Genomic DNA, 12,887 nt, shown 5'->3' with positions numbered 1-12,887 from the left:
CACGCCGGTGACCTCGGGGCTTTGAACCTGGCTTCTCAGCGTCCCAGGTCGACACTATCCACCGCACCACTGCCTGGTCAGGCATCATTCTTAATTCATATTTTTTAATCTCCACAATCCCCATTTTTTTTAAAGGAAAGTTTATTTTATTTTTTTTATAAAGATTTTATTCATTATAGAGAGGGGAGAGAGAGAGAAGGGGGGAGGAGCGGAAAGCATCAACTCCCATATGTGCCTTGACCAGGCAAGCCCAGGGTTTTGAACTAGCAACCTCAGCGTTTCCAGGTTGACCCTTTATCCACTGTGCCACCACAGGTCAGGCAAAGATTGTAGCCTAGTAATTCAGATACTTACCTTATTAGTCTAGTTTTTCCCCACGTGTAGGTCATAGTTTGTTTCATAAGGTTGTCAATAAGCAAAGAAACAGTAGAGTTATATCTGTTGTATGAGTCAGCGTGCTGCAGTCACACACGAATCCTGTTTCCCTTCGAGCCAAAACACGGCGCGGTGTCCTAGTCTGCGGATGGACGTCAAGATGCCAACCCACATAGAAATAATCTATTTTTCTTCATCTCTGTAAAAATGATAATGTGCATGTACTTGTCCCCACAGAGAAGCACAACATCATGTCCCAGGGACCTCATTCGATGCTGTCAGGGAGCGCTGAGGAGTGGCATTTAGATCTGGTTGAATTAGTGACTCCTTAGCACAGTGTTTAAAAAAACCAGATGCCATTTGGATACTTTGGGGCAATAGTTGTAGGCTCCCAAGGGCCACACTGCCATGACATGGGTTCTCATAGAGGGAATTGGGGCAATTTTTCTTAGACAGAAGCAGATAGAGATCTAATTGCACTTCAGTTAATCAGCTGCAGGCTAAAGGTATGTTACCGGTACCCTGTTTTGGAAAGTGAGATGCTTGCTGAGGGTGTTATGTACAGATACAACAATAGATACTCTCAGAAGTTGGTGTTTGGCCCATGGATGGATGGGTAGGCACCCTAGAGAAGGCTGGCGTTCTTCAGTGCCCCTTGCGATTTTATGTGGGGATCGGAGAAAGGCTTTACTCTCTGGAGTATATGATTTATTTCAATATTTTTAAATAAGTCTCAGTAGAGATGTTCCTTTTGCTTATTTATTGGAGTGAGTTTAAGAGGCTATGGATGTCTAACTAATGTGCACCAAATGAGGTTTTGAATATTTTCATTCTTGGTGTCACATACAGAAACATCTCATCTTGGTGGACAGAGTCCTGGACTGAGCAGTCAGACTCCCTGAGTTCAGTTCAGATAACGGCTTGGCCAGGTCTGGCTGAGCAAACTCACTGAGCTGCTTACATGCTTTGAAGCCGGGCTTCTCCTCACCGAGGACACGGGGATGATGCCCCCTTCTGAGGTCCCGTCAGGCAACAGGGAGAAGAGCAAGAAGCCCAGTCCCGGCATATAATAGATACTTAATAAATCCTAAGTTATATGGTTGTCCCTCTCTCCCTGTTACAAATATCTATACTGCTTTCTAAGAAGATGAAAATGTTTTATATTACTATAACTTAGCACTTTAAAAAAAAGAAGACATCCATTATATAAAACAATAGTAAAATATCCTAGAACACACCCCGTTCTTTATCATTAGTCTTGAAAGTCCTCTATTACTAAGTCCTGAAAGACCCTAGGGATGGTATGGTCCGAAGTCGGACCTCTTCCTGTGGCTAATGCTGCAAGCTCTCGACGCCAAACATAACCCGCATACTGATTTTAGGAAGATACTTACTTTCCTAAAGCAAAAATGTATTAGATGAAGACAGTTGAACAGATATTAATTGGTTCTATTTTATATTGTACTTGGTTAGAGTTGTATTTGCTGTTAATTTATAAATTTGTATTGATTATCTATTAGTTGATTATTAGAGTCATAGGAGATACCAAATTCATCCATTGAATACATAGCTAAATAGGCATATTTTAGGTCACTAGAAAGAAACTTTGTTAAGATGTTATGAAGTTGATATGTGGCCTTTGGATGTCCCACACATGCTCTTTTCTGATAGGCACAGGGTGGTGTGGCTCTGTGGTTTCAGATGTCACAGTCAGGGCCTCATGACCATACTCTAGAGCAGGGGTCTCAAACTCAACTCAGCATGTGGGCCACAAAGCAAGATCACAGCCATTCGGCGGGCCACACTAGGTCTACAAAAGGCAACTGTTACGCAACACTTTTCTCACTGCAGTTGAAAACAGTCTGCGGGCCACACAAAATTGTTTGGCGGGCCGCATGCGGCCCGCGGGCCACGAGTTTGAGACCCCTGCTCTAGAGTGACATCGGTGCCCTGCGGGACACAGGAACAGTCTCGACCTCTCTCATGAGCAGACCATCGGGGTTGGTAGCTTGTATCTATGTCTATGTGCTCTATCATTGGGGGCATCTGTCTTCTTTCTTGGGAAGACATAGTAAGCTCAACAGTCTCTAGTCACATAGGAAATTGGTGAGAAATCACATTTAATGCAGTTTGGAAACCTGCAAGTTGTGTATTCACATAATGACGTTTGGGGTCATGGGTCATGGGGGTGGGTGGCTGGGAGCTTGTGTCAAGCCCTCGCTGTTGTGATCAAGACTTGGCCTTGGCTTTGTTTTCCAGGGCCAGCCAGGGGACCAGGCTGCTCTCTTTGCTGCACAAGTACGGCCCGCCCCTCAGCCCCCCCAGTACCCAGGGCTGCAGCAAGCACAGGTACCCACATTGGCTTCACAGATGCTGTGAGGGGCGGGGCGGGGCGGGGGGCTTGGTCTCTTTATTTGAAGTGGGCAACCAAGTTAATAGGGTGTCAACTCCATGATGGGGTCTAGAACTTAATTACTCCTTCTGCTGATAGATTGTAAGTATGACATTTCAAAAGAAGCATTACCAGTGATTACTGAACAAGTCTCAGGACTAATGAATTTAGAGAACACACAACATTTTGGAAATTCTTGAATTGGCAACACAGATAAATCCAAACTTCTGTCAATGATGACTGTAGGTATTGAAATGCCAACGTACTTATGTTATAATATACATGATGTAAGACATGATTGAATGTATCACATTCAAAAATAGCTTCAAAGAGGAGTCTGGTACAGCAGGAAGATACTGGCTCTGGAATCAGACCTGGCAAGACCCTTGGCAGCCTCCTGGCTGCGTCACACCGTGCAAGTCGCTCTGATCTCAGCTCCCTTCCCCATGACGGCGAGGGGGCACTGCGAGCATTTAAGACCCGTGCGCTGTGTGTGCTCTGCTGCCCGGGCGCACAGCAGCTGCCCCACAGACTGGACTTGCCTCAGTGTAAAGTGGGCCTGGGGCTGTTTTCTTCTAATACTTTTGTTTTTCCTGTATCCGTATACTTTCACTCTGTACCCCACCCCCTACCCATAATCAGGAGCCGGGATGTCGGCAAGACAGCCCGGTGGGGCGAGGAGTTGATAGTGTGTCCACAGCTGCCAGGAGAGCCAGGGGGGCCTTCCCAGGCACTGAGCCCCACAGCATGGCTCCATCCGAGCTGCCTGCTGGAAGCCCCTTATCCATTATTGCTCCGTCTTCCAGGTCAGAGCCCACTGCACGACCTTAAAATGTGTGCTCTGAGGGTTTGAACGGCAGTCCTGTTGGACCGTAATCAGCATTCTAGTCTAGGAAGTACAGACAGTGACCCAGCAGGACCTCAGGGTGTTCATTTACACTAGATACCAAGATTTAGAGACATAGTCACGTGGGCGTGAATATTGCGTGGGGAACTAAGAATCGGACGATTGGTCCCGCGCTGAAATGGGTTACAGTCCAACCAGGACTGACGGACTTTGAGTAGTCATCAGTTACATCCTTACTCTGGGAAGGTAGGAATTATTTTATTTGGGTTTTTTTTTATAACTCGTAGTTGCTGCAGGCACATTCATCAGATTCAAGGGGATGTGGTCACCTGTGAGGAAAGTGTACGCCATTGTTTTCACTTACATGAGCAGGGGGTAGCTCTTCTGAGTAATTTTGAGATGACGTAATGACAGTTGGGACCTCTGAACGCTGATGTTGTCTGTTCATAAAAGGTACAAACACTTGACTCTAAGAATCAAGCTGTGTTTCAAAATGAGCACCTGACCCTTAAAACTAATCTCTTAACGAATGAGGCTTCTTTTTTTAATGTGTTTTTTTTTCAGTTGTGTTTTCTGGTACATCATTCTATAACCAGTCCCTGTAGCTCTCTGCCTCCATGGCTGACCTCTTCATAACTTACGTTGTGAGCATATCTGAGAGTGGTGGGTTTCAGGGGGCTCCTGCTGGTTTGTTCATCCCCCGAGTGTCTTAGCAGTAGAGAGCGTGCTGAATGAAAACATTTCCTCTGTTCCTTGTGCCGCCCGCAGACCATGCCCCAGGGCTACACGATGTACGGCGCGCAGGTGCCGCTGCAGCAGAGCCCGCAGCAGCCGGCCGGCGGCGTGGTCCTGTCCCCCGGCTACAGCTCCAGGGCCCACGCGGCCGCGCACTCCAGCCCCGCGCTCGTGGAGCGGCTCCGGCAGATGCAGCAGCCCCCGAGCGGCTATGTGCAGCAGCAGGCGTCGGCGTACCTGCAGCCCTTGACTGGCTCTCAGAGGTGACCTGCTAGACACTGTTCTTGGTGACGCTCCTTCCGGGCGTGCCACTTTGTGTTGTTTTCCTGGACTTGTATATCCACGTGTGATTTGCATCAGGTCATCTTATTTTTAGGAGCACCGAGATAGAGATTTTTTTTTTATTATTAAGTGAGAGGCAGGGAGGCAGAGAGACAGACTCCCGCATGCGCCCTAACCAGATCCACCCAGCAAGCTCCCTATGAGGCGATGCTCTGCCCATCTTGGGCCGTTGCTCTGTAACGGAGCTATTTTAGTGCCTGAGGTGAGACCATGGTACCATCCTCAGCACCCAGAGCCAACTAGCTCGAATGAGCCATGGCTGCAGGAGGGGGAAGGTGGAGAAGCAGATGGGCCCTTCTCCTCTGTGCCGTGGCCAGGAGTCAAACACGGAACTTCCACACATTGGGCCAAAGCTCTACCGCTAAGCCAACTGGACAGAACCCCTGATAGAGATTCAAAATAAGCAATTGGCCATCTTGTTTATTTCATTCAGGGGCCCTCTAATTTGATTCACATCTTCCACAGTATGGGTGTAATATATTTAGATGATATCACTACATTAGTTCTAGTGTGCTTTCTTTTCCCCTCTTTTCAAAAAGGTTTTTTGGCTAAAAATGTTTAAATAAAAAAAAATGTTGCTGTGGTCAAATGGCTCAGTTGGTTAGAGTATCATCCCAAAGCACAGAGCTTGCAGGTTCAGCCCCCAGTCACGGCACTTATTGGAGCAGCTCGATGTTCCTGTCTCTCTCCATTCCTCTCTCGCTAAAATCAATAAATAAAAATTGAAAAATAAAAATGTTGAAGCAGTGCCTTACTAGAATATGTTGATCAAAGCCAGAAAGTTGATGATTACAGCTGTGCACGGTGCCTGTCAGACTTTTGTGAAACCTTCATTTTTACCATTCTCCCTTCAGGCATGGTTGGCAAAGCTGGGTTGTGAAAGACCTATTTTCAGTTCTTGCTTCGATCAGACAGACCCCTTAGGCATATTGGAGAACTTCGCTGTCCATTATGGTAGCCATCAGCCGCATGTAGCTATGTAATTTTAGACCAAGTTAAATTAAAAACTTAGTTCCTCAGTCCAGTGGCCCGTAGCCAGGGGGGCCAGCCTCGGAGATGTGTGGCCAGTATAATCACACAGCTTGCCATGTTAGAAGGGCCCACATTTGATTTAATACTCTGTTGTCACCCTCTTGAACTTCTAATCTTTTTGATTGATTGATTTTTAGAGAGAGAGAGAGAGAAGGACTCATTTGTCGTTCAACTTAGCTGCGCGTTCATTGGTTGCTTCCCATTTGTGCCCTGACCAGGGATCGAACCCGGATCCTTGGTGTTTCGGGACGATGCTCTGACTGAGCTAACTGGTGAGGGGCAAAATTCTAATTTTTGATCAGTAAGACTTGCAGTTTTACTTTGCACTGAGACCTAAAAACCATACAGCTCGTCCTGGTGGCTGGTGGCTGGTGGACAGTGCAGGTCTAGACCAGGTCAGTCCTCCTGGAAAGTTCTGTGGGGTGGTGCTGATCTGGAAGAACTAAGTTTCGTGGAGAATTTTGTGGGATATTGGAGAGCAGCTTCGCATTATGGTTGCATGTCAACTCCAAGTAATCACGGTTTGGAAAGTTGGCAAGGATATTGGCGGCACATTTGGGAAAATAAAATTGGAAAACATGCCTTCTATTCAGTATTTTTCTAATAACTGGTCGCATTGCCTATTGCCTAGTAATTGGAACTTTAAAGCCCAAGAGTCCTGGATTTGAATCCTGCCTGTGCCACTTGCTGTCTGAGCGCCTTTGGTACCTCATTTCTCTAGCTCTCCGCTGAGTCGGTTCTAGAGGGGGCAGGACGAGAGCCCTGATCTCAGAGGGCTGCCGTGGTGACATCACACCTTTCAGACTTCTGCCACACTGCCTACTCCGGAACTAGGCTCAGTTCATGCCACTTAGTACCAAAAACTGTTAAGTTTTTTAAAAAGTAAATTATACATGATTGCAGTTTTTTCTTAAGTAGTAAGCATGCTTGTTTGTTTTATTTCCAAGTGATCCCATCTGTTCCTGGGAATCCAAATTATCTTGATCACTGGCCTTTGTTGCATCTGAATTGTACGAGTAATTGTTGAACACAGTCATTTCTCCTTTAGTCTGTGCCATGTGCTTGCTCGTGGCACCAATGACAACCTGGCGGCCTGCTTGGGTCTGAGACGAGGTGTGCTCTTCTCTCCCAGGCTGAACCATCAGTCCCTTCAGCAGAGCCCTCTGATAGGCGGAGGGGTCGACACCGTCCTGACTCCCGTGCACCCGAACCTGCCTTCCGTGCCGCTGCCCCAGGACCCGATGAGGCCCCGACAGCCACAGGTGCGCCAGCCACAGAGGCCCCCGCAGGTACCGGGCTGGGAGGGGAGGGCGCCACGCGGCAGGCCCTCGGCTATCCCGAGAAATCACCGGCACGTCAGGCTTGCGTTGCCGATTCCCAGGAACCCTTGAGTATCTGACAGCAGGACTGAAGGTGGCGTGATTCCGTGTCCGCCTGGCCGGGGTTTCCCTCCCTCTGGGCACCCGGCAGGCGGAGGGTCCCTCCCCCTCCCCCAGGTTCACAGTAGCCCGATGCCTCGTTTCGGTAGCGTAAGCCTCAGCTCACTCCGTCACTGTGGAACTAGAGGTCATGCAATTTGAATGTGGAATTTCTTAACGTGTGTTTCAAAAACAAAAACAAACAAAAAAAGCTGTCTGGAGCTTTCATCAGATTTCTAGAGGGGTCTGTCATCCAAAGAAGTTTCTGGAGCGCCTCTGGGCTGTGCGAAGTTGCTGGCAGCATCTAAGAGGACTATCGCAAAGGGACAGTTCATCTGGACTCTGACAGAGTCAGGAGAGCTAGCCTTTATTATAGGAAAAGAACGCGAGTCTTCTAGCAACAGGGTCCCTCCCCTCAGGACATTCTTGTCCTGTGTCGCTGGGTGGGAGACCGCCTGATGAGTCTGTCCAGTGTCCTCGAGTCTGACCAGAGTCCAGCCTGAGGTGATTGTCACTGTGTATTTTACCAAGAGAGAAACAAGCACCAGAGAAGGGGACTCTCGCGGAGCCGGGGTCCCGTGGGGCGTCCCCTCGGCGTGAGGTCGGCGAGGAAGAAAGCCTGCCCAGCAGAAAGGGGCGAGAGAGACCCTGCCCGTCTCAGTCAAGGGCTGAGCATCCACGTTTCCCTCGGTTTAGAAGTTTATCTTTTCAAATAACTGAGAAAAGTTATTGCATTATTATTTACTACTTTCTATCTTACATTGGTGTTTTTTCTTTATTTTTTAAGACTGCAAATTTTGAGAACCTTTCTTATTAAGCCGATAGGCACTTTTGACCCCAATTAGCATAACACGTCCATCTAGTAATTTTTTTTCATTAACAACACATTCCCTAGAGATAAGAAGTGATTGGCTTTCACATCAGGTTGAGGCTTAACTCCGTTCTCAGTGACCTCGTCCATAGAGGAACAGATGAATAACTATGAAGCTGGGTTGATTCCTTTTTCTTGGAAGAGTTCGCAGAGCGCCACACGGAAAACTGGCCCCATATTGTAAGCACCGTGTTGCTAGTCCAGCTGGCAGTGTGCAGGTGGGGAGAGACCCCGCCCAGGTCTCTGCGTGGGCTCCGCAGCCATGGGCGTTGTCGCTGAGGGGGAGGTGCCGTCTGGCAACAGCTGGTCACTGCCTTGCCCGAGAGGGGACAGATAGGTTAGAGGGTTGCATGCAGACCACGCTGGGAAAGGCAGAGAAGTCTGGTGGGTTGTCACCAAGATGGAAGTGTCTGGGCGAGGAAGCTAGCAAGGTTGTTGAGACAGACCACCTATTCGTGTTTTCCTGTGTTCTCTCTGTTTCTTCGGTGACTTGGAAGTGTTTTCCGGGAATTAGGTATCTGAGCTGACTTTGTCACAGACACATTTTATGATATTCTCATAAATTATGCCAGAACTTCCCATGTCCACAGCTTCCCTGTTTTTTTTTTAAAGAAAAAAAAATTGTATCTCCAAGAGTTCTTCAAGACCTCCCCTTCCTCCACTCTTTCCTCCTCCTCTGTCTTCATTTCCATGTTTATCTTCCTTGAAAACAGTCCTCATCTCCAGGAGTTGGCCCAGCTGTCACAGGGCTTGGGGAGCTAGCTCCTGAGCCGTGTGTGTCTAGCCGGGTGGTAGGAGACGGGGTGAACTGTATGCAGGGGGCATGGCGAGAAGGGAGTAGCACAGCAGATACCGAGGCTGTCCCGAGGCAGCGCGGGCCGCGTGGGCCAGGAGTGCTGGGACGCCCGAGGAGAGGACGAGGTCCCTGGGGTCCGAGCAGTCCAGGAAGGCTCCCGGCAGGCAGGGTTAGGCCTTGCCCTTGAAACAGCAACAATGTTGGGCAAGGCAGCAACAGAGGAGCCATTGTCTGTTCTTTCTGTCGCAACAATGTAATTCAGCACGAGGCGGCCGGGCAGAGGAGGCTGGGATGTGAGCCCCTCTGCTTGAGTATGTAACCCTCTCTCTTTCTTCCTAGATGCAGCAGGCCCCCCAGCCGCAGCCGTCCGCGCAGCCCCCGAGTCAGACCCTCAGTCTGCAGACAGTGCAGCCGCAGCAGCCTCTGGTAAGGCCGCCGCTCTGACGCCGGACACGGGGCCCCTGTCTTTCCCGTCTGTCTCCGTTTCCCATGCCTCAGAGTATCGTTAAAAATTAAAACAGCCCGAGGACACCCTCGCGGTCTCCCCAGCACTGAGCGGAGTGGGACTGCGTTGACGTCGGGTTCAATAGGTTAGTTTTTATAGAAAGCTATAAGGAAATATTTAGGGTTCAGTAGGTTGTACCATTTTTCGTCTTCAAGTTTTTCCAGACATCCCTACGGACTAAAATATTTATATTCAGACACAAAGAGGTTTTTTTTGTTTTTTTTTTTTCATTTTTCTGAAGCTGGAAACAGGGAGAGACAGTCAGACAGACTCCCGCATGTGCCCGACCGGGATCCACCCGGCACGCCCACCAGGGGCGACGCTCTGCCCACCAGGGGGCGATGCTCTGCCCATCCTGAGCATCGCCATGTTGCGACCAGAGCCACTCTAGCGCCTGAGGCAGAGGCCACAGAGCCATCCCCAGCGCCCGGGCCATCTTTGCTCCAATGGAGCCTTGGCTGCGGGAGGGGAAGAGAGAGACAGAGAGGAAGGAGAGGGGGAGGGGTGGAGAAGCAAATGGGCGCTTCTCCTGTGTGCCCTGGCCGGGAATCGAACCCGGGTCCTCCGCACGCTAGGCCGACGCTCTACCGCTGAGCCAACCGGCCAGGGCCAAAGAGGTTTTTTTTTATTTCTAAATAATGTTAAAATAATTTACTATAGCTATGTAAAGAAGATGATCTCACTTGGAATTTTTAGTATAATCTCAAAAAGAAAAACATGAGAGCACTTTCTGAAATATTATTTTTCTGGATGTAAAAGAACTACTGGTTTCACTGTCTGTTCCTCTCTCTGACTCTCTCTGTCTCTGTCAAAAAAAGAAAAAGAAATACTGGTTCCAGCATGTGCTACCAGAACTTTCAGGTAATTCATAGCTGTGTAGTTTACTTCTCTAGCTTTGTAAACCAGATTTTTTTTTTTTCTTTTTCTGAAGCTGGAAACGGGGAGAGACAGTCAGACAGACCCCCGCATGCGCCCGACCGGGATCCACCCGGCACGCCCACCAGGGGGCAACGCTCTGCCCACCAGGGGGCAACGCTCTGCCCCTCTGGGGCGTTGCTCTGCCGCGACCAGAGCCACTCTAGCGCCTGGGGCAGAGGCCAAGGAGCCATCCCCAGTGCCCGGGCCATCCTTGCTCCAATGGAGCCTCGGCTGCAGGAGGGGAAGAGAGAGACAGAGAGGAAAGCGTGGCGGAGGGGTGGAGAAGCAAATGGGCGCTTCTCCTATGTGCCCTGGCCGGGAATCGAACCCAGGTCCCCCGCACGCCAGGCCGACGCTCTACCACTGAGCCAACCGGCCAGGGCCTGTAAACCAGATTTTGAAATGAGGTGTGCATAGCAGCATCAGTGAACATTTTCCAAACCTCAGTAATTTGCTATACTTTTACAGATGCCATGTACCTGCTTTTTTATTGACCTACTATTTTTCTTTAAATTGCTTCTTTTTCTATTTATTTATTTATTTATTAAGTTATTTTCTTTTTTTTTTTTTCTTTTCCAAGTGAGAGGAGGGTAGATAGACAGACAGACTCCCTGATGCACCCCTACCAGGATCCACCTGACAACCCCCGTCTGGGGCCAATGCTCTGCCCATCTGGGGCCATGCTTACAAACAAGCTATTTTTAGCACCTGAGGCAGAGGCTCCAAGGAGCCCTCCTCAGTGCCCTGGTCCGACGCTCTGGAACCAATCAAGTCGTGGCTGCAGGAAGGGATGAGAGGGATTGAGAGAGAGGGGAGGGGGTGAGGGAGGGGTGCAGAAGCTAATGGTAGCTTCTCCTGTGTGCTCTGAACAGGAATCAAACCCAGGATATCCACACACCGGCCAACGCTCTACCACTGAGCCAACCAGCCAGGGCTCTCTTTTTCTATTTATGTAAATGTATTCTAAAAGGGAACATTTTATCATTACTGTCAATGGTCACGTCATTTGCTCCATAGCGGAAATACCTGTGAAAACATACACTCTGAAGGCAGTTGAGCAACGTGAGTTGTGTGCGTGAGGACTACCTAGGAGGAGCTGGCTGCCCGACACGCCTTACACTTTGAGAAACTGGTCTCTTTTCAGAATAGTATTTGAATGTGGATGGTTTCACGACTTGTAATACAGAAGGGACAGTATGGCCAGTATAGTAAGTACATCAGGAGGGATCCGAGTTGTTAGGTGGTCAAGGTCTGGTCACGCACAAGGAGGACTGCTAAGGGGACGTGGCCGACCAGAATAGAACATTCCACATTCATTTGACAAGCCTCAGCTTTGGTCAGTTTGATCTCCATTTTCAAGGAAATTCTTCTTTATCATGAATCTAGTTTTTTTAAGCTCTGATTTTTTTTTAATGCATCTTTTTTTATTAATCCACCTTCCAAACCCTTTCCAAGCAGAGCAATATAGAAACCTTCACCTGTCTGTAGCAGGGGCTGGCTGACGGTTCCTTACACTCGGGGAAGGCAGTCCTGTGGCTGGGATACTGCCACCTGACTTCTGCCTAAGAACAAGATACAACTCATCATTTTGGAATAATTTCAATCTAACAGAAGACTTACAAGAATAATACAAAGTATTGCCATAAACGAGTCACCCAGATTCACTAATTATTAACATTTCACCACATTTGTTTTATTATTCTCTATCTCTACACACATAGACACTTTCTTTCTCATCTGTACACTTGAGTAAATTGCATGTTTATGCCCCTTGACTCCAAATACTTCAGTGTGTTTTCAACAACAAGGATAGTCTCCTACAAATCTTGGTACCATTAAGATCAGGAACTTGGTAACATTGATGGAGTACTACTATCTATACATCTTTTGCAAATTGTGCCAATTGCACTAATAATAGCAACAGTGTCCTTCATTGCAGGTATTTTCCTGATCCCGGGTCACACTTTGCATTTAGCTTTTATGTATGTTGCAGTTCAGCTTTTTGTTTGTTTTTTTGTCTTCACAACATTACATTGAATTTTTTTTTGAGGTGACTGGGCTTTTGTAGAAAGTTACTCAGTTTGATTTGTCTGATGTTTCCTCATGATTAGCTTCAGATTATCTATTTCTGGCAGAAATAGAGGTGACATTGTGTCTTTCTCAGTGTATCGTATCAGGATAAACATTATCGGTGATATTGCTTTAGTTTCTGTGTTTAGTTGATCCAATAGATTTCTTAACTGTAAAGTTATTGATTTGCCTATTATAAATAATAAATAACTCATGGGGATGTTTGATATAACCTAATTTATTCTTATACTCATTAGATTTCACCCACTCGTGTGAATATTATAAATTAAAATTTTAAATTATAAAGCATAAATTAAAATTATTCTTGCCTAAATCCCTTTTTACGTGGCAGGGGCAGATGATGATTTGGTAACTCTTATTTTTTCTGCATTTAATAATTGGTATTCTAGTTTAAATAAGAGTTTTCTTTTCTTACAGATTTGTCTGTCTGTCCCTAAGTTGTGTTTTAAATATCAAGCCTAACTTCTGATTCTTTGAATTTAAAATGAGCAACCACTGAGAATACTTTAAATATTTCCTCCGGTTTTACCCAGTATTCTGGAATCCTTCAATTAGATTAAATTTG

At 47.4% G+C, this 12,887-nt stretch overlaps 1 protein-coding gene across 1 annotated transcript in view; it reads left to right on the top strand.

The window, feature by feature from the left end:
- MED12L (mediator complex subunit 12L) overlaps positions 1–12,887 on the top strand; it is a 363,243-nt gene that overhangs the window by 332,011 nt on the left and 18,345 nt on the right. The window contains exons 40-43 of the mRNA XM_066347273.1: positions 2,635–2,724; positions 4,383–4,612; positions 6,856–7,012; positions 9,148–9,234. Coding sequence (XP_066203370.1) covers positions 2,635–2,724; positions 4,383–4,612; positions 6,856–7,012; positions 9,148–9,234 — 564 coding nt within the window. The remainder of the gene's footprint in view (positions 1–2,634; positions 2,725–4,382; positions 4,613–6,855; positions 7,013–9,147; positions 9,235–12,887) is intronic.

Source organism: Saccopteryx leptura, chromosome 8, assembly GCF_036850995.1.
Source record: "Saccopteryx leptura isolate mSacLep1 chromosome 8, mSacLep1_pri_phased_curated, whole genome shotgun sequence".
Taxonomy (NCBI): Eukaryota; Metazoa; Chordata; class Mammalia; order Chiroptera; family Emballonuridae; genus Saccopteryx; species Saccopteryx leptura.
The sequence above is the reverse complement of the archived record's forward strand: the minus strand, read 5'-3'. Positions and strand labels throughout refer to the sequence as shown.